Genomic DNA, 27,220 nt, shown 5'->3' with positions numbered 1-27,220 from the left:
GGCAGTGTCAACCCATCTAGTCATCACCATGGATGCCGGTTTGATAGGCTGGAGGAATGATTTGGGAGAGCTTACAGTGCAAGGTCTGTGGTCTCAGCCAGAGACCCAAGAAAGCATCCCTCTATGATAGCTGAGGGCCATCAAGTTGTCCCTGCTGTTCTTTAGGGAGCGCATAGGGGGCAAACATGTGCTGATTTGTACTGACAGCATGTCAGCAAAAGCTTGTATAAAGAAGCAGGGTGGCATGAAGTTGTGGAAGTTCAACAGGGAGGCCACTGAGATTCTGCTGGGGGCAGAGCTTCACCTCCAGTCCATCTCAGCAGTTCATCTAGCATAAAAACATAAGGACATAGGAAGAGCCCTGACACAGGATCAGAGCAAGAGTCCATGTAGTCCAGCATTCTGTTCACATAGTGGCCAACCAGCTGCCCACGGGAAACCCACAAGCAGGACACTAGTGCAACAGCACCCTCCCGGTCTTGTTCCTCAGCAAAAGGTGTACGTAGGCACACTGCCTCTGATACTGGAGGTAGCATATAGCCATCAGGACTTGTAGCTTTCGATAGGCTTCTCCTCCATGAATGTGTTGAATCCCCTTTTAAAACCATCTTAATTCGTGGCCATCATTGCATCTTTTGGAAGAGAATTCCATAGTTCGACTCTGCACTGTGTGAAGTCCTTCCCTTTCTTTATCTGTTCTGAATCTCCCACCAAGCAGCTTCATGGGATGACCCTTTTGGGTTCTAGCATCATGAGAGAGGGAGAAAAATATCTCCCTATCCACTTTCTCCAGACAATGCATCATTTTGTACAACCCTATCATGTCTCCCCATGTTCACCTTTTCTCTGACCTACACAGTTGCAGATGTTCTAACCATTCCTCGTAGAGGAGTTGCTTCATCCCATTGATCATTTCAGTAGCCCTTTTCTGCACTTTTCCCAACTCTACAATATATTTTTTGGTTTTTGGAATTTGCCTTTTTCACAGCATCAACACTCTGGGTTTACATTGTCATCGATCTCCCCACCACATTTCTGATTGCTCTTTGAAAGGATGTGAGTGCCCTTTTCTGCACTCTCCCCAACTCTACGATATCCTTTTGTAGGTGCAGTGACCAGAACTATACACAGCATTCCCAGTGTGGTTGCACCATAGATTTCTATGATATGGGCAGTTTTACTTTTGATTCCTTTCCTAATTATGTCTAATTATGTCCACCAATAGAGCACTTGCAGGGCATTCCTGTCCTGGTGCACCAGGGCAGAGAGGGTTCCTAGGCATGACAACATTCATTGCATTCTGGAATTCTTACAGGCTGGGTTAGATAAGGGACTTAGCACAAGGACCTTGAGGAGACAGGTGACTGTCCTGAAAGAAGTCTTGGGTTGTACTTGTAAGAGACAAAATTCCCTGACATTTAACCCTGATGTGAAATGGTTCCTAAGGGGCTGGGGGGGGGCGTTATTTTATCTGCCAACTATTCATGGCCCCTTCATGGATCACTGCCTTGTTGCGGCAAAGGGGCTTGCGTAGCTCAGTGAAGCCATAAGCTATGCCATGCAGGGCCACCCAAGACGGACAGGTCATGGTAGAGAGTTCTGACAAAATGTGGTCCACTGGAGAAGGAAATGGCAACCCACTCCAGTATTCCTGCCAAGAAAACCAGGGATGTACGAAAGTGACTTACCTTTTCGAAGGGTGGCATTCATGGTGGGGGGGAGGTGCTCCGTCCCTCCCCCCAAAATTCTCTCCAGCCAGCTCTGCTCTGAGGCAACTCCGTGGAGCCGTCGGCTGGGGCTGCCCGCAGCTGGACATCCGGCCGCTGGGTAGCCTGCACAGGGACGCAAATGGTGGCCGCCGTAGCCGCCACCATTTCTGTTCCTTTTTTTTTTTTTGCCATGATAGGCTACATAAATACTTACAGAGCCTATCACGGCCTCCACAGGGATGCAAATGGCTTCCTAAGTGCTTCGTTTCAGACACAGCAGGTAAGTGCTCTGTTTCACATGCCTTTCGCGTGGTGGGGGGCAGGGGGCTTCATTCCACCACAGATTTTGGGGGGCCGAATGCACTGGCATTTGGCCTCACTGAGATCCGTGGAGGAATTCTCTGACATCCCTAAGAAAACCCAATGGAACGTATCACAAGGCTAAAAGATATGACATCGGAAGATGAGCCCCTCAGGTCGGAAGGTGTCCAATATACTACTGGGGAAGAGCAGAGGGAATTTCCAAATAGCGCCAGAAAGAGTGAAGCGGCTGGGCCAAAGCCGAAAGGACACTCAGCTGTGGATGTGTCTGGTGGTGAAAAGAAAGTCCGATGCTGTATTGTTTAGGAACACTTCGTGACCCCAGGGACCATAGCACGCCAAGCCTTCCTGTCCTCCGCTCTCTCCCGGAGTGTGCTCAAGTTCATATTCATTGCATCCGTGATGCTATCTAGCCATCTCATCCTCTGCCATCCCCTTCTCCTTTGGCCTTCCATCTTTCCCAGCATCAGGGTCTTTTCCAGGGAGTTTTCTCTTCGCATTAGGTGGCCAAAATATTTGAGCTTCAGCTTCAGTATCTGTCCTTCAAATGAGCAGTCAGGGTTGATTTCCTTTAGGATTGATTGATTTGACCTCCTTGCAGTCCAGGGGACTCGGAAGAGTCTTCTCCAGCACCACAGTTCGAAGGCATCAATTCTTTGGCATTCAGCCTTCCTTATAGTCCAGCTCTCACAGCCATACGTTACTACTGGGAAAACCCATAGCTTTGATTAGACGGACCTTTGTCGGCAAGGTGATGTCTCTGCTTCTTACTATGCTGTCTAGGTTTGCCATAGCTTTCCTCCCAAGGAGCAAGCGTCTTGTAATTTCATGGCTACAGTCACCGTCTGCGGTGATCTTGGAGCCCAAGAAAATAAAATCTGTCACTGCTTCCATTTCTTCCCCTTCTATATGCCAGGAAGTGATGGGGCCAGATGCCATGATCTTCGTTTTTTTAACGTTGAGTTTCAAACCAGCTTTTGCACTCTCCACTTTCACCTTCAACAAGAGGCTCATGAGATCCTCTTCGCTTTCCGCCATTAGGGTGGTATCGTCTGCGTATCTGAGGTTGTTGATAATTCTCCCGGCAATCTTAATTCCGACCTGTGATTCATCCAGCCCGGCGTGTCTCATGAAGTACTCTGCATATAAGTTAAATAAGCAGGGCGACAATATGCAGCCTTGTCGTACTCCTTTCCCAATTTTGAACCACTCGATTGTTCCATGTCTGGTTCTTACTGTTGCTTCTTGACCGTCGTATAGGGAAGAACAAATCCCTTACCTGGCTCCGCACAGGGGCATCCGCGGTGGGGGGGAGGCGCTCTGTCCCTCCCCCCAGTATCCTCAACGGGGGGAGGCGCTCCGTCCCTCCCGCCAGAATCCTGCTTGGCCAGCTCCGTCGTGGGCAGCCCTGCAGGGACGCAAATGGCGGCTGTCGTAGCCGCCGCCATTTGCGTCTCTGTATTGAGCCGTGATAGGCTACACAAATATTTACGTAGCCTATCATGGCAGGGGGAAAAACCCCAGCGTACGCAAATGGCGGTAGCCGCCGCCATTTGCGTTTGCTGGGGTTCCCCCCCCCCCCCGCCATGATAGGCTACGTAAATACCTTTGTAGCCTATCACGGCCTCCGCAGGGACACAAATGGCGTCCCTGCATTAGCCGTGATAGGCTACATAAGTATTTACATAGCCTATCATGGCTAGGAAGAAGAGGAAGCGAATGGCGGCCAGGACGGCCGCATTCGCAAAGCAGCCTGGATGGGAGCAGGTAAGTGCTCCATTTCATGTGCCTTTTGTGGGGTGGGGGCGGCGGAGACTTCGTCCCACGCGCCTTTCATGGGGTGGGGGGGCAGGGGCTTCATTCCGCAATGGATTTCGGGGGATCTGTCGCAGAATTCTCTGACATCCCTACCCTCATACAGGTTTTTCAGGAGACAGGTAAGGTGATCTGGTACCTCCATCTCTTTCAGAATTTGCCACAGTTTGTTGTGATTCACACCTTCAAAGGCTTTGGCCTAGTCAATAAAGCAGAAATAGAGGTTTTTCTGGAATTCTCTTGCTTTCTCCATGATGCAGCGAATGTTGGCGATTTGATCTCTAGTTCCTCTGCCTCTTCGAAACCCAGCTCGTACTTCTGGTAGTTCTCAGTTCACATACTGCTGAAGCCTAGCTTGTAGGATTTTGAGCATAGCCTTGCTGGCATGTTAAATGAGTGCAATTTAGGGATGGAGGAGAATTCCGCCACGGATTTCAGTGAGGCCAAATGCGCTGGCATTCGGACCCCTGAAACCCGTGGCTGAACGGCCTCCCACCCCCCGCCACCCTGCGGAATCCCCCCGGGACGAAGTTTACCTGGGGCAGATGTGGAGGTGGTGGCGGCTCCGGCGGGGGCTGGTGTCTCGGCTGGCTGCTGCGGCTGCAAATGGCAGCCATCGTAGCAGCTGCCATTTGCGTCCTTCCAGGCTGCCATGATAGGCTATGTAAGTATTTACGTAGCCAACCGCAGCAAAGAGCAGGGGTGCAAACGGTGGGTCTGCCGCGGAGCCGGCCGGGGAGAATTCCAGGGGGAGGGACAGAGCACCTCCCTTCCACCATGGATGCCCCAGTGCAGAACCAGGTAGGTGTTTCGTACATCCCTAGTGCAATTGAACGGTAGTTTGAACACTCTAAGGCCCACTTGACTTCACTCTCTAGGATGTCCGGCTCAAGTTCAGTGACCGCACTATCATGGCTATCAGGGACATTCAGATCTTTCCTGTATAGTTCTTCTGTGTATTCTTTCCGCCATTTGCATCCTGGTCTTTGCCATGATAGGCTACGTAAGTATTTACATAGCCTATCATGGCAAGCCAAGCAAAAAAATAAAAGAATGGCGTACACAAATGGTGGCGGCGACAGCGGCCACCATTTGTGTTCCCTATTTTTTGCCGTTTTATCCTACGTAAAAATTTACATAAGCTATTAGGGCGGGGGGGAAAGGAACGCAAATAGCGCCCACTACACTATTTGCGTTCCCCTTTTTTTTGCTGTAATAGCCTACATAAATGTAATAGCCTACGTAATAGCCGCCGCCATTTGCGTACACGGTTTTTTTGCGGGGGGTTGCCCAGCCGTGATAGGCTACGTAAATACTTACATAGCCTATCATGGCAGCCTGGCTGTATGCAAATTGCAGCTGCTACGGCGGCCGCCATTTGCATCCGCAGCAGCCCTTCCTCAGCCAGAACTCCAGCTGTGGACGGCCCTGGCCATCCGCTCCGCAGAGCCATCGTGGAGCTTAGCCGGCCGGGCAGGATTCTGGGGGGGAGGACCGGATTGCCTCTCCCCCGTCGAGGATTCCTGGAGGACGGACGGAGCGCCTTCCCCCCCACTGTGAATCAGTTCTGCGAAAATGTAAGTGGCTTTCGTACATCCCTACTTATTGCTAGGTGCCAAATGTTTACCATCTACCTGGAGCACCTTGGAGGAAGTGTAGAATTCAAATTTAATAAAGAATATTGTTTCGGACCCTTGTCCTCTTAAACAATGTGGGTTCAACTTACCTACCACCCTCCTGTGGTTCGAACACAAAAACTCTGGCTTATACTGATTCACTTTCCAGTGCATCCAGAACAATCCTATCCTGTGGTCCCTGGCAACGGTTCTTCAGTGAATATGTCTTCCCTGCTCCTCACTGCCCCAAAACAAATTGTCAGTTCCCAGCCTCTTCCACCCCCACACCCCTCCATCAACCACACATGGCTCTTCTAACTCCTGGCTCCTTTGGCTCTTGGGTATGTATAAACTCTCACTTCAAGAAATTATCTTTGACAAAATGTAAAAGAAAGAAGACTGTTATGGATGTCGAAAAGTGATGTTACTCTTGTTTTTTGCAGATGCAGACCACTGTAACAAGTGTCCAAAAGATCAGCTTCCAAACAAGGACCATGATGAATGTATCCCAAAGATTATAAGCTTCCTGTCCTATGAAGAATACTTGGGCATCACCTTGGCTTCCTTTGCCCTATTCTTGTCCGTAACCACCAGCTTTGGGCTAGGAATCTTCATTAAATTCCAAGAAACCCCAATAGTCAAAGCCAACAACCGGGACCTCTCCTACATTCTCCTCATCTCCCTCCTGCTTTCCTTCTTGTCCTCCTTCCTCTTCATTGGACAGCCAAGTAAAACCACATGCATCCTCCGACAAACAGCTTTCAGTATCATCTTCTCTGTTGCTGTCTCTTCACTGTTGGCCAAAACAATCACTGTGGTACTGGCCTTCCTGGCCACAAAGCCAGGGAACAGACTGAGGAGATGGCTGGGGAAGAATTTAGCCAACTCCATTGTGATTTCCTGTTCCAGTGTCCAAGTTGTCATCTGCACCATCTGGCTGGCCATCTCTCCCCCGTTCCCTGACTCTGACATGCACTCCCAGCATGGACAGATCCTTCTGCAATGTAATGAAGGGTCTGTCACCATGTTCTATAGTGCCCTTGGCTACATGGGCTTCCTGGCTGCCATCTGCTTCACAGTGGCTTTCCTAGCCAGGAAGCTGCCTGGGGCCTTCAATGAGGCCAAGCTGATCACCTTCAGCATGCTGGTCTTCTGCAGCGTGTGGGTGTCCTTTGTGCCCACCTACCTGAGCACCAAGGGGAAATACATGGTGGCCGTGCAGGTCTTCTCCATCTTGGCCTCCAGTGCTGGCTTGCTGGGCTGCATCTTCCTTCCCAAGTGCTACATTATTTTACTGAGGCCTGAGCTGAATACAAAGGAGCATCTAACAACAAAAACTAAAGAGGGCATCTGATTCTTTTGGGATTGTTTTGTAGGGGTGTCATTTAGCTAACATCTGCGTCACCCCACCCCTGTTGTTGTTTCAGAAAATATCCAATAATTCTTCAGGGAAACCTATATCTCTGGCTGCTTTGCTGGTCCTTGGCACTAGGTTATTGTTGAATACTTCAGATCTAAAAATCATCCAGGATATATAAATGGGTCATCCCTCTTTTATACATACATGCTTTTGAACTGGCTTTGTATGTCTAATGAATTATATCCATGGATGTCATGCACCTGCTGGCACCTCCACTGGTGCCCATGAAGGGGTCTTCAATGTGGCTCCCATGGGCACCCACAAAATCCCCCCCCCATTTTTTAACATATGTTCACGGATTTGTATATACCCGTAACAATGAATATATATGAAATTTTTCTTTCATCTTTCTAGTAATTATGCATAGGCTTCAACAAAAGTGGATCCAATACCCAAATCAGTATCCATTTGCTATTTGCGCTGCCCTTATTTTTGCCGTAGTCTATGTAAAACTTTACGTAGACTACCCAGGCCCAAATAAGGAACGCAGATGGCGGCGCCCATGGGCGCCGCCATTTGCGTACACGCTTTTCTTTTCTTTTTGCCAAAGTCACCCGTGATAGGCTACGTAATGATTAACGTAGCCTATCACAGCTGACTTTGGAAATCTAGCCGTGATAGGCTACATTAATCGTTACGTAGCCTATCACGGGTGTGTGTGGTTTTTTTTCATTCACTTTGTAATGGCGGCAGCGGCCGCCAGTCGGAAGACCGGCCGCCACCCCTGCCCCCGCCAAAACGCCACCGAAACGCCACCGGGTTCCGCCGCCGAGAGGGACATTCAAGGGAGGTAAGTCCCATCCCGGGGCGGGGGGGGGCGGAGAATTTTACCAACAATTTCAGGGGGCCGAATGCGTTGGCATTCGGCCTCTCCGAGATTCATGGAGAAATTCACGGCCATCCCTACGATATACACTAACAACATATAATTACAAACAACATTGAACTATCAGACATAACTAAAGACACATCCAGGACCGATTAAAACGCACCATGCGCTGCCAAATGCCTGGGGAAAGTGAGAGGTCTTAACCTGGCGCTGAAAAGATAACAATGTTGGTGCCAGGTAGACCTCATCAGGGAGCTTGTTCCACAGATGGGGGCCACCACTGAGAAGGCCCTCTTCCTTGTTGACACCTTCTGAGCTTCCCTTGGAGGACACACTCAGAGGAGGACCTTAGGTGCTGAACATAGTGTATGGGTAGGTTCATTTTGGGAGAGGCGCTCTGTCAGGTATTGTGGTCCCACGCCATGTAGGGCTTCATAGGTTAAAACCAGCACCTTGAATTCAGCTTGGAAGCATATGGGCAGCCAGCACAAGCAGGCCAGAGTCGGTCTTATATGTTCGAACCTTCTAGTCCCTGTTAACAATCTGGCTGCTGCATTTTGCACAAGCTGCAGATTCCAAACTGTCTTCAAAGGCAGCCCCATGTAGAGCTCAGTGCAGTAATCTAACTTGGAGGTTACCAGAGCGTAGACAACTGAAGCTCGATTATCCCTGTCCAGATAGGGTCGTAGCTGGGCCACCAACCAAAGTTGGTAGAAGGCACTCCGTGCCACTGAGGCCACCCCAGGAGGTTCCAGGAGGACCCCCAAGATACGGACCTGCTCCTTCAGAGGTCGTGCAACCCCATCCAGAACAGGTTGAACACCCTCTATCCGGTCAGCAGAACCACCCACCAACAGCATCTCAGTCTTGTCTGGATTGAGTTTCAATTTATTAGCCCTCATCCAGTCCATTATCTCAGCCAGGCACTGATTCAGCACATCCACAGCCTCACTTGAAGAAGATGAAAAGGAGAAATGGAGCTGCGTGTCATCAGCATACTGATGACAACACACTCCAAAACTCTGGATGACCACACTCAGTGGTTTCATGTAGATGTTGAGCAGCATGGGGGACAAAACTGGAATATATAGAATTTGAGGTCCTGGCAGCCCCCATGGAGGGAACTCCACCTGCCAAATTCAGACAGTTTGGCCCAGTCGTTTTTGTGATAGGAGTTAAAAATGGATGTTTTCAACAAAAACTCTCAAAAGCAAAGAGCTATATCTTTTCACTGTTTCTGCAGAAGTGCATGAAATGTGGGGACCACTCAGCCCCCATGGAGGGGATTCCACTTGCCAAATTGCAGACAGTTTGGCCCAGTAGTTTGAATACTAGGCAGTGTTGAAATGTTCTGTTCTCGGAAACTCATGCCAAAAGTCTTAAAGGGATGATCAGAGAAGTTAGGTGTTTAAGCAGTGATTAGGAGGAGGTCACTATCCCTAATCTCTGCTGTAGGTTTCGTTGTAGTGCAAAATAAATGACCCCTTTCCCCTAGTACTACTCGGAATCACAGTCAATGACCTCAGGCTCTCTTTGCCTGAATTGCCTGGGAAAACACTGGCTGGTTGGCAGGAAACAAACAAAGACAGCAATCCTGCCAGGTGGGCACATTGACTTGAACTTCCCCCACCCCATCTCCTCCATGGTGGCCTGCCTGAGCCTCTTCAGGGTGAGAGATGGAGAGCTTGCAGGACTTCCGGCACCACCAGCCTTCTGCATGCCCCTGTTGCCTGTGTGCTGGGACGTGGGGCTCTTCCCCGAGCAAGACTGATTGGTGCTGCCTCCTCAAGTGCAGGAGCAGGCTGCTGGCGGTGTAGTGCCCTGGCTTTCCCCCCCTGCTCAGAGACGCCTTGCAGAGGCGGCACATGGCAGTGCTGGGATCCACTCCCACCTCAAAGCGGTCCCATGCGATGCTGCCCTGACGTTTCGGTGGAGACAGAGACTGCCTGCCTTGAGTCGCAGGGGTCACCACGCAAGCAGAAGGAACCATGGAAGAAGGGTCGGGTGCTGGAGCCTCTGCCTGATGCTCATCCTCCCCAACATCCTGGAGGATCTCCTCCTCTTGACCTCCACCATGCTGAGGACATCAGACACCTCTGACGTAAGGTCCTCCAGCGGCTCCCCTCTTCCACGAGCAGGAAGCCCTCCCCTTTGCCTCGTAAAGGTGCTCGCTTTGCCACACAGTGCAGTATTGTATTATTTAAATAATGGCTCTTAATGTGTGTGCAGTGCTTTGCCCAAGGGTTTTGGAAATATGGGCTGTGTACTGCCTTGCCCCACACCGTTTGCTTGTCCACACAGCACAAGCACGTGCGCGCGCGCACACAATAGCAAAAGAAAAGCAAACGCTGAACTACCTACAAGCAAAGGGGGGGGGACTAACTAGAATCCTAACAAAAGAGAAAAGGGTTTTTTATTTCTTTAGGAGAAAGAGATCAATGAGAAGGGAAGGAATACAGGAACTGAGAAGGTGGGTGGAGGGGAGCCAAGGACAAGGATGAGACTCCCTCCATCCCTCCCTCCCTCTCTCTCTCTCTCTCTCTCTTCTAGACAGAATGAAAGTAAGGGCAAACTAATGGTTGAGAGAGAATTGAGAAAGTGGGGGAGGGGGAGCTGAAGAATGAGGCAAAGCAACTAAAGCGGAATTTTCCATTTTTTTAAATGAACAAACAAGAAGAATGAAAAGTAACACCTATCACAGAAGGGTGCAGGGGCGGGGAGATTAAGAACCAGGAAGGAAACTCAAACTAAGTACTAAATGTCTGGTTTTTAAAATGAAGAATCTACTAAAGAAAGAAAGAGAATAGCTGAGAAGGCTGGGTAGGAAAGAAAGTCCAACGAACACACGAACACGCGAACACGCGAACACGCGAACACCCCCCCCCCCAGATTTAAACAAATAACTTCAGAGCCCTCTCCAGTGGCACCACCAGATCTCTCACGTGCCATGAGCAAATGCAGGGTTTTTCTCCAACATAGCCAGTATTCTCCACCCACCCACCGTCACTGATTGGAGACTGCTGGGCTCCATTCAGCCCTAATTTAGCAACTACGGTTGCCATTCCCCAAAGCTCCCTGCCTCCTCCTCCTCCCAGATCTCTCTCAAGTTGATACATTTGGAGCTGCTCAGAAGGCATCAGAAGAGCTATGAATCTCGGAGGTGGACCAAGGCACCTTGTTGATGAGCCGCTTCACTTCGGGGTACCTCGGCGCTGTTCTGATCCACCTCGTATCACTCCGGGACACCTCTGAAGCAGCCTGCTTCCCTTCTTTATCTGGGATTCGAACTGAAGCAGTGCACAGCCCTAACTGGTGATCACGCCGCAGTGGTTGTGGTTTGCAAAGTGCCTATCTGCCTCTGCGCTGTTTCCCAGGCGAGGCATTGGAGTCTCTTTCTCTGAAGCTTTCACAAGCGTGGTGCCCCATTTCTTCTCCAAGTACTCCTCTATATTATAATAAGTTGTTTGGGTCCCATGGGGGCAGGTAGGTGCTGTACAGTCGCCCTTATTCACTTTGAGTGAGAACCCTCATCGAAGAATACACAGTCTGAACTTTTCAGTATTGTCCCAAGCTTCCCAACAAATCCCTCAGGCGAGAGATGGGAGTCATCACAGAAGTGTACAAAATTATGCCTGGTGCGGAGAAAGTGGATAGGGAGACATTTTTCTCCCTCTCTCATAATGCTAGAACCCAGTGGGGTCAGAAGAGATGTTCCCTGAAAAGACAGGGACTCAGAAGGAGTGCTAGACTGAGCCAGAGGGTCTCTTGTGAGAAAAAGTCTACTTGCGCCTAGAGGGGTTCCTCACAAGGAGGACCTTTTCAGCTGCAGTCATTAACAGCTCACAGCTGAAGCTGGGGTTGGCACTGATAGCCTCTGCAGGAAAACAGTAGTCTAAGGTTGGGGGAATTGCTGGAAACAGCATCAGCCAGGCTTTCTGAACCCTTTACTCTGGATGGCTTCTGTGGCTGAGTCCTGGAGTGAGTACTTCTGGGCTGGGCTCAGGCTCTCTTCCAGCCTTCTCCTTGTCTGCTCTGTTTCCTTGAGACCTTGTTGCTTGTTAGCAGGACTGGATTCTGACCCACCTCCTGCCTGCTCCTTGTCTGCTTGTTTTCTTGTTGCCTGTTACATGCACTTTTTGTTTATTTATCTATTTAAAATATTTCTTGGCCACACTTTAGGGCAAAAGCCCTTCCAGCAATGAAATACATGAAACTGGTATGATGTAAAAAAAAAAAAAAGATAAAAAGATAAAAACACAGTAAAAGCAGTAAGAATACAATGAAACCACATACAACCAAAAACAAAAGCAGCAATAAAAATAGCAACAACAGCAATCATGTCAGCAGAAAGACAGAGTAACAAAAAAAAATGTTTTCAAGGCCATCTTAATGGTCTGCAATGTTGGGGCAGGGGCAAACTTCAATGGCAACTTATTCCAGAGGTGTGGGGCTACTGCAGATAAGATGTAGAATCATTTGTTGTTGTTCAGTCGTTCAGTCGTGTCCGACTCTTCGTGACCCCATGGACCATAGCACGCCACGCCTTCCTGTCCTCCGCTCTCTCCCGGAGCGTGCTCAAGTCCATATTCATTGCATCCGTGATGCTATCTAGCCATCTCATCCTCTGCCGTCCCCTTCTCCTTTGGCCTTCAGTCTTTCCCAGCATCAGGGTCTTTTCCAGGGAGTTTTCTCTTCGCATTAGGTGGCCAAAATATTGGAGCTTCAGCTTCAGTATCTGTCCTTCCAATGAGCACTCAGGGTTGATTTCCTTTAGGATGCACTGATTTGACCTCCTGGCAGTCCAGGGAACTCATAAGAGTCTTCTCCAGCACCACAGTTCGAAAGCATCAATTCTTCGGCGCTCAGCCTTCCTTATAGTCCAGCTCTCACACCCATACATTACTACTGGGAAAACCATAGCTTTGATTAGACGGACCTTTGTCGGCAAGGTGACGTCTCTGCTTCTTACTATGCTGTCTAGGTTGGCCATAGCTTTCCTCCCAAGGAGCAAGCGTCTTTTAATTTCATGGCTACAGTCACCGTCTGCGGTGATCTTGGAGCCCAAGAAAGTAAAATCTGTCACTGCTTCCATTTCTTCCCCTTCTATAAGCCAGGAAGCGATGGGGCCAGATGCCATGATCTTCGTTTTTTGAATGTTGAGTTTCAAACCAGCTTTTGCACTCTCCTCTTTCACCCTCAACAAGAGGCTCTTGAGATCCTCTTCGCTTTCTGCCATTAGGGTGGTATCGTCTGCATATTGGAGGTTGTTGATAATTCTCCCAGCAATCTTAATTCCGACCTCTGATTCATCCAACCCGGCCTTTCTCATGATGTACTCTGCATAGAAGTTAAATAAGCAGGGTGACAATATGCAGCCTTGTTGTACTCCTTTCCCAATTTTGAACCACTCGGTTGTTCCATGTCTGGTTCTTACTGTTGCTTCTTGACCCTCGTACAGGTTTCTCAGGAGACAGATAAGGTGGTCTGGTACTCCCATCACTTTAAGAATTTGCCACAGTTTGTTGTGATCCACACAATCAAAGGCTTTAGCGTAGTCAATGAAGCAGAACTAGACGTTTTTCTGGAATTCTCTTGCTTTCTCCATGATCCAGCGAAGGTTGGCGATTTGATCTCTAGTTCCTCTGCCTCTTCGAAACCCAGCTTGTACTTCCGGTAGTTCTCGGTTCGCATACTGCTGAAGCCTAGCTTGTAGGATTTTGAGCATCACCTTGCTGGCATGTGAAATGAGCGCAATTGTGCGGTAGTTTGAACACTCTTTGACGTTGCCCTTCTTTGGAATTGGAATGTAAACTGACCTTTTCCAGTCTTGCGGCCATTGTTGAGTGTTCCAAATTTGTTGGCATATTGAATGCAGCACTTTAACAGCATCATCTTTTAGGATTTTAAATAGCTCGGCTGGAATACTGTCATCTCCGCTAGCTTTGTTGTTAGTAATGCTTCCTAAGGCCCATTTGACTTCACTCTCGAGGATGTCCGGCTCAAGTTCAGTGACCGCACTATCATGGCTTTCAGGGACATTCAGATCTTTCCTGTGTAGTTCTTCTGTGTATTCTTTCCACCTGTTCTTAACCTCATCTGCTTCTGTTAGGTCCCTGCCTTCTTTGTCCTTTATCATGCCCGTCTTTGCACAAAACGTTCCCTTGAGATCTCCAATTTTCTTGAAGAGATCTCTAGTCTTTCCCATTCTGTTGTTTTCCTCAATTTCTTTGCATTGTTCATTTAAGAAGGCCTTCTTGTCTCTCCTTGCTATTTTCTGGAACTCTGCATTCAGTTGGATATATCTTCCCCGTTCTCCCTTGCTTTTCGCTGCCCTTCTTTCTTCAGCTACTTGTAAAGCCTCATCAGACAGCCACTTGGCTTTCTTGCATTTCTTTTTCTTGGGGATGGATTGAGTTGCTGCCTCCTGAACAATGTCAAGGGATTCTTGCCCACAGTAGTAGATATGATGGTCACCTGAATTAAATTCGCCCATGCCTGTCCATTTTAGTTTGCTGATTCCCAAGATGTCAATGTTCAGACTTGCCATCTCATGTTTGACCACCTCTAGCTTACCTTGATTCATTGATCTGACATTCCAGGTTCCTAAACAATATTGTTCTTTACAGCATCGGATTTTCTTTTCACCACCAGACACATCCACAGCTGAGTGTCCTTTTGGCTTTGGCCCAGCCGCTTCACTCTTTCTGGCGCTACTTGGAAATACCCCCTGCTCTTCCCCAGTAGTATATTGGACACATAGAATCATAGAATCATAGAATAGTAAGGTTGGAAGGGGCCTACAAGGCCATCGAGTCCAACCCCCTGCTCAATGCAGGAATCCAAGTCAGAGCATCCCTGACAAATGGCTGTCCAGCCTCGTCTTGAAGGCCTCCAGTGTGGGAGAGCCTACCACCTCCCCAGGTAATTGGTTCCATTGTCGTATTGCTCTGACACTCAGGACATTTTTCCTGATGTTCAGCCGGAATCTGGCTTCCTGTCACTTGAGCCCATGATTCCGTGTCCTGCACTCTGGGATGATCAAGAAGAGATCCTGGCCTTCTTCTCTGTGACAACCTTTCAAGTACTTGAAGAGTGCTATCATATCTCCCCTCACCTTCCAACCTGAGGGGCTCACCTTCCAGCGTCATCTCTTTTAGCCTTGTGATACGTTCCATGGGGTTTTCTTGGCAAGGATACTGGAGTGGGTTGCCATTTCCTTCTCCAGTGGACCACATTTTGTCAGAACTCTCTGCCATGACCTGTCAGTCTTGGGTGGCACTGCACGGCATAGCTTATGGCTTCACTGAGTTACGCAAGCCCCTTCGCCACAACAAGGCAGTGATCCATGAAGGGGTGTAGAATCATATGTAGAATGATTGAATGTAGAATGTAGAATCATAGAATCATAGAATAGTAGGGTTGGAAGGGGCCTATAAGACCATTGAGTCCAACCCCTGCTCAATGCAGGAATCCAAGTCAGAGCATCCCTGACAGATGGCTGTCCAGCCTCGTCTTGAATGCCTCCAGTGGGGAAGAGCCCACCACCACCCTAGGTCATTGGTTCCATTCTCTTCTTGCTCTAACAGTCAGGACGTTTGTCCTGATGTTCAGCCGGAATCCGAATTCCTGTCACTCGAGCCCATTATTCCATGTTCTGCACTCTGGGATGATATTGAAGAGTTCCTGGCCTTCCTATCTGTGACAACCTTTCAAGTGGTTACCTCTCCGCAGTTTGAGAAGATCCCATTGATAAGCACTCTTTGAGTCCAATTCTGTAGCCAACTGTGGATCCACCGGATCATTGCATCATCTAGCCCACTTTGAGCTAGTTTGCTCATCAGGAGATCATGGGGCACTTTGTCGAAAGCTTTGCTGAAGACGAGGTATATTATGTCCACAGCATTCCCACAGTCCACAAGGGAGGTGACCTGCTCCGAAAATGAAATCAGATTCGTCTGGCAGGATTTGTTCTTGACAAATCCATATTGGCTTCAAGTAATCGCTGCATTGCTTTCAAAGTGCTTAACATTGGCCCTCCTCCAATCATCTGGCACTTCACCCGTCCTCCATGATTTCTGAAAGTTAATAATGGTTCTGAGAGTTCTTCTGCCAGCTCCTTTACTACTCTAGGATGCAGTTCATCTGACCCTGGAGATTTGAACTCATTCAAAGTAATTAGGTGTTCCTCGACCATATGCCTATCGATCTCAAGCTGCAGTCCTGCCTCTTCATCCTGTACTTCACCTTTGCCAGGGGGCTCCTAGACCGTCTTTCATGTTGTCATCCACCTAACTGCTCCCACAGGTGAACTAATGAGAAGGGGCTCTCTTGCTGATCTTACATTGCAGGCAGGCTGATATGGGCAAAGGCAGTCCTTATCAAGTAATATGGTCCCAAACAGTATAACTCCCTTACCACCACTTTCTGGGACTGCTCCTCCAAGAAGGATTGGAACCACTTTAAAACCAAGCACATCCAGATAAACAATCCAGCATGAAACTATGGGCAATGGTATCAAAATCTGCTGAGGGACCCAGAAGTACCAACAGGCTTGAACTCCCCCCATCCATTCCTTGGCGCAAGTAATCAACTAGTAATCAACAAGTAATCAAGAAGGATCTCTTCTTGATCATCCCAGAGTGCAGGACACGGAATCATGGGCTCAAGTTACAGGAAGTCAGATTCCGGCTGAACATCAGGAAAAACTTCCTGACTGTAAGAGCAATACGACAATGGAACCAATTACCTGGGGAGGTGGTGGGCTCTCCCACACTGGAGGTCTTCAAGACGAGGCTGGACAGCCATTTGTCAGGGATGCTCTGACTTGGATTCCTGCATTGAGCAGGGGGTTGGACTCGATGGCCTTGTGGGCCCCTTCCAACCCTACTATTCTATGATTCTATGATTCTAGGACAACCAAGGCCATTTCTGTCCCATAACCAGGTCTGTAACCACATTGGAATGGATCTAAGTAATCAGTATCATCCAACGTGTCTTGGAGTTGTGAGGCCACCACATGTTGCCCAGGAATGGCAGATTGTATACAGGGCTGCAGTTGTCCGAAACCACAGGGCCTAGATTTGGTTTCTTCAACAAGGGCCTCACCGCTGCTTCTTTCAAAGCTGTGGGAACATCACCGTCCCTCAAGGAGGCATCAAACAGTTATCCACCCCAGCTCTGGTAGGTTTCACTAGCCAGGATGGACAAGGATCTAAAGAACAAGTAGTAGGCCTCAGTCCTCCAAGCAGTTTGTCCACATCCTCAGGTTGCATAAGCCAAAAAAATATCCATAAGGAGAATGCAGAGAAGCTGAACAAATTCTTTACGTTAGTCTTCCCTGCAGAAGATGCAGGAGAGATACCTCTGCCTGAAGGGATGTTTTCAGGAAGGGAGTCAGGAACTGAGGCATATGGGGCCAAAAATCCTAATTTCAAGTATACACTGATGGGGTCTGAGCCCCATCAGTGGAAGTCAAACCCTCCTGCGATAATAAGTCTTCGGTGGCTTCCCAATTCAGATGGAGTTCATCCAGAGATTCATATCTGAAGGGAATGACAGTAAGTAAACCTTATAACTGCATGGTCCTCCTCACCTGCCCAACATTTCACTCAAGCTCTCCTTGGCACAGGAAGTATTTATGAGCTGCTCCTTTCAGAATTAAATGCAAAACATCACTTCATGATGCTCTCTCTGTTCTGGAGTTTATGTCCTTGTTTTCAAAGGGGATCTTTGGAAAGATCCCTTGACATCTGGCAAGAAGAAGAAATCGCCATGGATTTCATAGTGCTTTTGGCAAATACTTCCCAAGAGAAGGACTGATGTAAAAAGAGAGACCTGCGGGGAGGAAGGGAACAATTGGGCAAATTTGTGCAAATTCCAACTGAAATTTGCACAAATCTCAGCTGAAATTTGCACCAATCTCTGTTTGTGCAAATTGTGCATGACAAAAAGTATGTTAAAAGTCACCAGAACTTGGGGAAACCATGTGGCTCAGGTCACAAAAGGAAGCTGAGTCTGGTCACCCCCAAAAGGGCTGGATTTCATGGCGACAGGTATCCATAGACTCAGGGCCATTGGGAGGTGTCACCCGCTGCTTCCAAGGAATAATTTCAAGCCAAGGAGGAGACCTACCTGTCCCCACCCATTGGCCACAGAAAGAGCAGTTTCAGGGAGCTCGCTCCCCTCTCCCTGCAAGAAAGAACTCTTGGCTCCACTGGGCCGTTGCCCTGCTGGCACTGCAGAAGGGGAAAGGCTGCTGTGGGCCCCTCCACTGGCAAAAAGAACAACAGCCTCGTCCAAGGAAGAACCCCAGAGAGGGAGATCAGCCTGGCTGGCTTACAGGTCACCATTTTGTTCTGACCTTGAAAAATGGATCTCCCTCCCCTTCCTGACAGCACAGTGAGCTCTTCTCCAAATCTGCACAACACATTTCTAGAAGAGGAAACAAGAGGAAGGCTCCTGAAGTAAATGGAAGAAGTTGTGTTTTTAATTCATTTGTTTTGTCTTAAGTTGTACTTGTGTTTTTGTTTGTAATCTGTATTGTATAGTTATCCGCCTCGAGTGCCATTTTTGGCAAAAAGATACAAACAAACCACCCCCAAATTGGAAGACTCTAGTGATCAGGGTGTGTTCGCTGGAGTATGTGTGTTCCAAGTGTTTTGCCCTACACCCCCCTCTTTCTCTCTCTCTCTCTCTCTCTCTCATTCACACACGTACACACACCATCCTTTTTGCTTTGACTCCTGTTCTGGCTCCTACTGCCAGCAGGAAAAGAATAAGGAGAGAGAGGGTGTTCACATCTGATCTCAAAATGCACCCAGAATCTTATTTATTCATATATCACACACACACATACACACACACACACACAAGCCATGACATAAACTCTGGAATTACTCCTCTGCTGTAGCACAAAGAAAAGTATTGATTTTTTTTTTAAGACTATTCAGGGGGAAAAGTTTTCAAAAACATGATTAATTGTTCCACATCCTTGCCTGCCCACTAGTGTGGATGGAACATAACAGGATATTCACATAGAAAAAACTCAATACCTCCTGTAGTGTGGGAACTTGTACTTGCGTAGAACCTTTCACTTGTAGCTTACAAGCTCTAGGAGCCACCCATCTAGCAGTACTATCCGTCTTGGGGTTATGTGGGCATTGGGAAAAAGAGGTTATTTGGGGATGTCCAAAAGGGCATAATATACAGCAACTAGAACCCCATAAAATTATAAACATTAGTCCTTAGGGTGACAGAATATTGGATCCCAGTTTGCAAGATTTGGAGGGAACATTAGGGAAGGCTTAATCAGAAAGGGTATGGTTCCTAAAAGAAACACAAGGGGGGAAAGTTACTGAAAATGTAAATGTAAAAAAAAAAAAAAGGGTTTAGTTCAAAATTAGAAGGAAATACTTCAAAGCTATTTCTGAGAAACATTTTTATTAGAATCACAATTGGCTTTGTTAGGATAACTTTAGTGTTTATATTTTTTTGAAAATGGGTTATTTGCATCTTTGACCCCAACGGCCAAGGATCCACCTGAAGCCTACACAGATGAGCCTTCTCCTATTGAGTCTGCTGTCTCCTCCTACCTCCATCTAAAGCCTGGGAGGAAATGCAGACTTTGTGGCTTCAATATCAAGCCAGCTTCCTCCTCACCGTACCCTAGCCTCCCCCCCCCCTTAAAACCCAGCCTGAGGAAAAGTTCTGGAGAACTAAGAAGCTTTGTGACATTTTGATGGGCCCTAATAAACATACTGCCAGGCTGGAAATGTTGGCATTATTTCTAGTAGACCAACACACCTCTTCCACTGCTTTTTAGTTGGCTTTGTGTCTCATGGATTATATCTTGCCCTGATCCAGGAAGCTCTGCAAGATCTGGTGGAAGAAGCTGAGGAAGTCATTGAGGACAAGAGCTCTGAGCCGTACACGGGCTCCCCCGCCCCCACCCCCCTGCCCGCCCACCACACACACACACTAGGCACACACTGTTCATCTGCTTCAGAGGAGATGTTTTGAATCAGAATCTCAGCACAGGCTGATCCACACAGTGGTGTGCAGCCAGGCTGTTACTAGAGTCACACTCGCCACTGATGACCAGATAAAGAAGAAGGGCTTCCCAGGGGCAGAAGGGACATCTGCTTTATGACTCTGCGGAAGTCCCTCCCTAGGGAACTCCGCCATGCCCCCACTTTAATGAGCTTCCGCCATGCATTAAAAACGTGGTTGTTCAGGCAGGCATTTGGGGTGGGTTAGGGTATTTTAGAAAACGTTTTTATTGTAGAATTTTATTGTTTTAAACTGCTTTATCACTGCCTTGTTGTGGCGAAGGGGCTTGCGTAACTCAGTGAAGCCATAAGCTATGCCGTGCAGGGCCACCCAAGACGGACAGGTCATGGCAGAGGGTTCTGACAAAATGTGGTCCACTGGAGAAGGAAATGGCAACCCACTCCAGTATTCTTGCCAAGAAAACCCCATGGAACGTATCACAAGGCTAAAAGATATGACGCCGGAAGATGAGCCCCTCAGGTCGGAAGGTGTCCAATATGCTACTGGGGAAGAGCAGAGAGTATTTCCAAGTAGCGCCAGAAAGAGTGAAGCGGCTGGGCCAAACCCGAAAGGACACTCAGCTGTGGATGTGTCTGGCGGTGAAAAGAAAATCCGATGCTGTAAAGAACAATATTGTTTAGGAACCTGGAATGTCAGATCAATGAATCAAGGTAAGCTGGAGGTGGTCAAACATGAGATGGCAAGATTGAACATCGACATCTTGGGAATCAGTGAACTAAAATGGACAGGCATGGGCGAATTTAATTCAGGTGACCATCATATCTACTATTGTGGGCAAGAATCCCTTAGAAGAAATGGAGTAGCACTCATAGTCAACAAAAGGGTGGGAAAAGCAGTACTGGGGTACAATCTCAAAAATGATAGAATGATCTCAGTACGAATCCAAGGCAAACCATTCAACATCACAGTAATTCAAGTCTATGCCCCAACCACTGAGGCCGAAGAAGCTGAGGTTGATCGCTTCTATGAAGACCTACAACACCTTCTAGAACTAACACCAAAAAAAGATGTCCTCTTCATCATAGGGGATTGGAATGCTAAAGTAGGAAGTCAAGAAATCACCGGGATAACAGGCAGGCATGGCCTTGGTGTACAAAATGAAGCAGGACAAAAGCTAATAGAGTTTTGCCAAGAGAACATGCTGATCATAGCAAACACTCTTTTCCAACAGCACAAGAGGCGACTCTACACATGGACGTCACCAGATGGTCAATATCGAAATCAGATTGATTATGTCCTTTGCAGCCAAAGATGGAGAAGCTCCATACAGTCAGTAAAAACAAGACCTGGAGCTGACTATGGCTCAGATCATGAGCTGCTTCTTGCAAAATTTCGGCTTAAATTGAAGATCGTCGGGAAAACCACTAAACCGTTCAGGTATGACCTCAGTCATATCCCTTCTGAATATACAGTGGAGGTGAGGAATAGATTTCAGGGATTAGACCTGATAGACAGAGTGCCTGAGGAACTATGGACGGAGGTCCGTAACATTGTTCAGGAGGCAGCAACAAAATCCGTCCCAAAGAAAAAGAAATGCAAGAAAGCCAAGTGGCTGTCTGATGAGGCTTTACAAGTAGCTCACAAAAGAAGGGAAGCGAAAAGCAAGGGAGAAAGGGGAAGATATACCCAACTGAATGCAGAGTTCCAGAGAATAGCAAGGAGAGACAAGAAGGCCTTCTTAAATGAACAATGCAAAGAAATCGAGGAAAACAACAGAATGGGGAAGACTAGAGATCTCTTCAAGAAAATTGGAGATCTCAAGGGAACGTTTTGTGCAAAGACGGGCATGATAAAGGACAAAGAAGGCAGGGACCTAACAGAAGCAGATGAGATTAAGAAGAGGTGGCAAGAATACACAGAAGAACTATACAGGAAAGATCTGAATGTCCCTGATAGCCATGATAGTGCGGTCACTGAACTTGAGCCGGACATCCTAGAGAGTGAAGTCAAGTGGGCCTTAGGAAGCATTAGTAACAACAAAGCTAGCGGAGATGACAGTATTCCAGCCGAGCTATTTAAAATCCTAAAAGATGATGCTGTTAAAGTGCTGCATTCAATATGCCAACAAATCTGGAACACTCAACAGTGGCCACAAGACTGGAAAAGGTCAGTTTACATTCCAATTCCAAAGAAGGGCAACGCCAAAGAGTGTTCAAACTACCGCACAATTGCGCTCATTTCACATGCCAGCAAGGTGATGCTCAAAATCCTACAAGCTAGGCTTCAGCAGTATGCGAACCGAGAACTACCGGAAGTACAAGCTGGGTTTAGAAGAGGCAGAGGAACTAGAGATCAAATCGCCAACATTCGCTGCATCATGGAGAAAGCAAGAGAATTCCAGAAAAACGTCTATTTCTGCTTCATTGACTACGCTAAAGCCTTTGATTGTGTGGATCACAACAAACTGTGGCAAATTCTGAAAGTGATGGGAATACCAGACCACCTTACCCGTCTCCTGAGAAACCTGTACGAGGGTCAAGAAGCAACAGTAAGAACCAGACATGGAACAACCGATTGGTTCAAAATTGGGAAAGGAGTACGACAAGGCTGCATATTGTCGCCCTGCTTATTTAACTTATATGCAGAGTACATCATGAGAAATGCCGGGTTGGATGAATCACAGGTCGGAATTAAGATTGCCGGGAGAATTATCAACAACCTCCGATATGCAGACGATACCACCCTAATGGCAGAAAGCGAAGAGGATCTCAAGAGCCTCTTGTTGAGGGTGAAAGAGGAGAGTGCAAAAGCTGGTTTGAAACTCAACATTCAAAAAACGAAGATCATGTCATCTGGCCCTATCACTTCCTGGCATATAGAAGGGGAAGAAATGGAAGCAGTGACAGATTTTACTTTCTTGGGCTCCAAGATCACCGCAGACGGTGACTGTAGCCATGAAATTAAAAGACGCTTGCTCCTTGGGAGGAAAGCTATGGCCAACCTAGACAGCATAGTAAGAAGCAGAGACATCACCTTGCCGACAAAGGTCCGTCTAATCAAAGCGATGGTTTTCCCAGTAGTAATGTATGGCTGTGAGAGCTGGACTATAAGGAAGGCTGAGCGCCGAAGAATTGATGCTTTCGAACTGTGGTGCTGGAGAAGACTCTTATGAGTCCCCTGGACTGCAAGGAGGTCAAATCAGTCCATCCTAAAGGAAATCAACCCTGAGTGCTCATTGGAAGGACAGATAATGAAGCTGAAGCTCCAATATTTTGGCCACCTAATGCGAAGAGAAAACTCCCTGGAAAAGACCCTGATGCTAGGAAAGACTGAAGGCAAAAGGAGAAGGGGACGGCAGAGGATGAGATGGCTAGATAGCATCATGGATGCAATGAATATGAACTTGAGCACGCTCTGGGAGACAGCGCAGGACAGGAAGGCCTGGCGTGCTATGGTCCATGGGGTCACGAAGAGTCGGACACGACTGAACGACTGAACAACAATTATACGCTGTACATCACTCAGAGTGGCTGGGTGACCAGCCAGATGGGCGATTAATAAATTTAATAATAAATAATAATAAATAAAATGATCTCACTGTATAATTTACTCCAGACAGTATTATTCTGGATTGTTTTGTCTTCTTGCTTTAAATAGCTTGTTCTTGCTAATAAAATCTTTAGCCTTCATCCATTAGTGTGTTCACTGTATTCTGAATCCTTAAAAAGAACTGTTTCCCTTTTGGCAAAACTACATCACACTAAACAATATCAAAATATATCAACTCTTCAGGATCCTTCCTACAGACCAGTCGGTGGCCGGTTTTCACTGGACAACAAATAATTAGCGATCATTTAGTGCTTGTGGTTTGCAAAGTGCTTTTCTGTCTTTGCAGTGTTTACCAGGGGAACTGCTGGATTCTCTTTCTCCCTCTCTCATAATACTAGAACCCAGTGGGGTCATCCCATTAAGCTGTTTGGTGGGAGATGCAGGACAGATCAAAGGGAGGACTTCTTCACACGGAGCAGTTAAACTGTGGAATTTGCTACCACAGGATGTAGTGTTGGCCACCAATTTGGAAGGCTTTAAAAGGGGGTTAGGCAAATTCCTGGAGGGAAAGGCTATCCATGACTACTAGTCCTGATGGCTCTGTGCTCCCTCCCATATCAGAGGCAGTACACACATGGATGATATTCTGGAGGTGAGGGACTCGACCCTGGGGGAGCTGGGGGTGGCGACGGCCGACAGGAAGCTCTGGCGTGGGCTGGTCCAGGAAGTCACAAAGAGTCAGAAGCAACTGACTGAATAAACAACAAACACCTAAGTACACCAGTTGCTGGGGAACATGGGTGTGAGGGTGCTGTTGCTCTCATGTCCTGCCTGCAGGTTTCCAGTGGGGTTTGGGGTGGTTTGGGGTCCCTTTTTTTTTTAAGCCTTTCCTCAATACCTTGGCTTTGCACTGCTGATCTTTGGATTAACTTGCCTGCCTCAGTTTCCATTTCCTGTGCTACGGATTGTAGCAAAACATGGAGAGTGTTGTAAGGCTGGCAGCTCTGGCTCTGGGGACCCCTTGGCTTTGCCACACCCTCCACCCTTCTGAAGAAAGTTGCTGTGAAACCCACTGAGAATCCTGCGGGCAAGTTGGTCTTCCACATCCTGACCGAAAGGGGACATCCATCCCACACAACCCAAGTTCCTCCTTGGCCAGCTCCGCCTGAGTCCCTCATACAGGCAACATGGAGCCCATAGTCACAGGTAGGAGGGCTGTGTCACGTTTCCAGAGTGTGAGAACTTGCAGGTTCAAAGGTCCAAGAGTTCCAAGGTGGTCAGCACAAACAGGGCTCAGGCAAAAGGCGAGGTCACAGCAGTCATATTGCCCCTGACACTGGAAGTAGCACAGAGCCATCAGGACTAGCAGCCATCGATAGCCTTTTCCTCCATGAACTTGTCCAACCCTCTTTTAAAGCCATCCAAACTGGAGGCCATCACTACATCTTGAGGGAGTGAATTCCATAGTTTAACTATGCACTGTGTGAAGAAGTCCTGCCTTTGATCTGTCCTGAATCTCCCAACAATCAGCTTCATGGGATGTCCGCAGTGGGTCCTAGTATGATGACAGAGGGAGAAAAATCTCTCCCTATCCACGTTCTCCATACTGTGCATAATTCTGTACACCTCTATCATGTCTCCCCTGACCCTCCTGTTTTCCAGGCTGAACACTCCCAGCTGTCGTAATCTTCCCTCACAGGGGAGATGCTCCAGCCCCTGGACCATTTTAGTGGCCCTTTTCTGAACTTTTTCCAGCTCTACATGTAAGCGGATTCCCTCCATAGCCGCCATGAAGTCCAATCCCTATGCTTGCACACTCTGCTGTACTGAAAGGCACTGCTTTTCCCGAGGCACACACCGCTCTGTGGCAATAACACACCCTAATTGCACCTGCCTTGATGTCACACCGCTGCGAAGTCCTCTTTTGCCTCCATGGATGTTGGGGTGACGACCACAGCCAATGCCAGCCCACAGACTTCTGAGGGGTCCAGCATGGAGCGAGAGTGCCGCCCAGGTAGGCTCCCCGTCTGCACAGCCCAGGGAGCTGGGGCAGGGGTGCCTACCCTGAGGGAGGTGCCTGTGACCATGAACCCAAGGCCCCCTTTTGCACAGACCCTTTACACTGTTTGTTTCCCCACCTCTGGAAGGCCCCAGCATCCCAACCCACACAGCCACGCTGTCCCCTGCCCACGCCTGGCAGTGGCCCGTAACCGGAGGCCGGGTCGCTCTGCAGCTAAGACCTGGATCGGCGGCTGCGACACACCCCTTCCGACGAGAACAGGCTGCTCCGTGTGTCCGAGTGGGACACCCACGTGGGTGAAGGAAGTGCTGGGGGCACAGCAGCAGAGGAGCCCGAGTGCACGAGGGACAGACGTGCGCTCCTGGCTGCAATCGGCAGGCAGCCGGACCTGCTTGAGACTGGTGGGGAAACTCGTCGGGGAGGCTGGGGAGGTCAGGGTGACTTGAGCCGCCCACCGACACAGAGGGGGGACCCCTGACCTGGGCATCGAGGAGGAGGAGGCCGCAGCATTGCCTCCCCCCAGGCAGCGGGTGATCTCCAGCCCTCCGTGCAGCTGCTGTGCTGCCACTGCCTGCCCCCCCCAGGAGTCCCTTCCTCCCCAGCCGCCCTGCGTGCACATCAGGAAATACTCGGAGGCCGTGATTTCTTGTCCGAGAAACGTGTTTTCCCTTATTTAGAAGGGGAACGGGGAAATTTACAGGCAGCATAGGGGGGACTGAAGGGGCTACGTCCAAAGGGTAGAAGGATGGGGGACGACAGGAAGCTGGGGGTGTTTACATAGGTGGGGGGCAGGGCGGAATGCAGCTCAGGGCGGGGGTCCCGCAGGGCCTGCTGGTCCTGGGACTGCCTCACCTATGCCTGCCCCTCCTCAAGGCCGCCACCCCGTCTGCAACAGCGGTCACTGGGGGAAGGAGGGGGAGGCTGGCTACAGCCTGGCTTCCCCGCGCTTTCTCAGGGCAGTGCGACCCTGAGCACCTCTGCAGTGCCCGTGGGGGTCTCTGGGACTGGAGGGATGTTGTGGGGGGCTGCCAAGTGCCCAGAGGTGCTGTGTCTGCCACCAGAGAGCTGGAAACAAATGGAGACGGGGAAGGCTGGACCCAGCGTGACCCGTGTGTGTGTGTGCGTGTGCGCGTGCGCGCATGCATCTGGGTGTGCCCTGCCCTCCCCTTCTATATAGCTGGAAAGAGTTCCAGAGTGGTGGAATCTCAGGCTCTGACTCTGCAAGCCACCCCCCTCCCTCGCTTACTTCTTTTCCATTCAGTTCCCAGTCTCAGAGAAGCAGCATCTGCCACAGTGAAGTGGGAGAGCAGACTAACTCCCTGCAAGTAGAAACTTAGCACATCAGGGAGAAAGGTTGTCCTTCAAACTGTGGCATAAGAAGAGCCCTGCTGGATCAGACCAAAAGGCCCCTCTAGCTCAGCAGGCCGTCTGGGCTCTTTATCTTCCAAATAAAGTCTGGAAAATTAAGGTTCAGTGTGGCATTACACACACTTAATGGGTGGAATATGGCCCAAAAGAGAGAGAGAATTATTTATCTTCTGTTACAAAAATACAAAGATTTACATAAATGCACAATGACAACAACACTAAATAGGAACTTTTAAAAAGAAGTGAAACCTAAATAGGCCCTCTGAACAGCAGCAGCAAAAGTAGTTTCTTATGACTGCAGGAAAAGGCTCTAGGAGAATTAACATCCATTTCGTGATGCCTGTTCAGGAACAAGACAAACTGGTCCCGGCGTGCTTCACAGGGTTCCCAAGGCTGTGCACAACCCCATGAACAAAGTGGTGAGTTCAGTGGGAGTGCAAAACGCCACGTCTCTTGCATAAGAATACAAGGAGAGCCGCGCTGGATCAGACCACAGGCCAGCCCAGTTTGCCACAGTGGGCAACCAGAGGCCCCAGTGGGAAGCTCAGGCAGGGTGTGAATCCA

At 48.6% G+C, this 27,220-nt stretch overlaps 1 protein-coding gene across 1 annotated transcript in view; it reads left to right on the top strand.

Annotated features, from left to right (window-relative positions):
* LOC146356738 (vomeronasal type-2 receptor 26-like) overlaps positions 1 to 14,595 on the top strand; it is a 42,160-nt gene extending 27,565 nt beyond the window's left edge. Inside the window, exons 7-8 of the mRNA XM_084830278.1 lie at positions 5,905 to 6,807; positions 14,546 to 14,595. Of these exons, the coding sequence (XP_084686404.1) occupies positions 5,905 to 6,807; positions 14,546 to 14,595 (953 nt within the window). The remainder of the gene's footprint in view (positions 1 to 5,904; positions 6,808 to 14,545) is intronic.
* Positions 14,596 to 27,220: the final 12,625 nt, after the last annotated feature.

The sequence above is a fragment of the Heloderma suspectum genome, chromosome 2 (genome assembly GCF_057233095.1).
Source record: "Heloderma suspectum isolate Gila_16-S chromosome 2, 16-S_ref, whole genome shotgun sequence".
NCBI classification, from domain to species: domain Eukaryota; kingdom Metazoa; phylum Chordata; class Lepidosauria; order Squamata; family Helodermatidae; genus Heloderma; species Heloderma suspectum.
The sequence above is the reverse complement of the archived record's forward strand: the minus strand, read 5'-3'. Positions and strand labels throughout refer to the sequence as shown.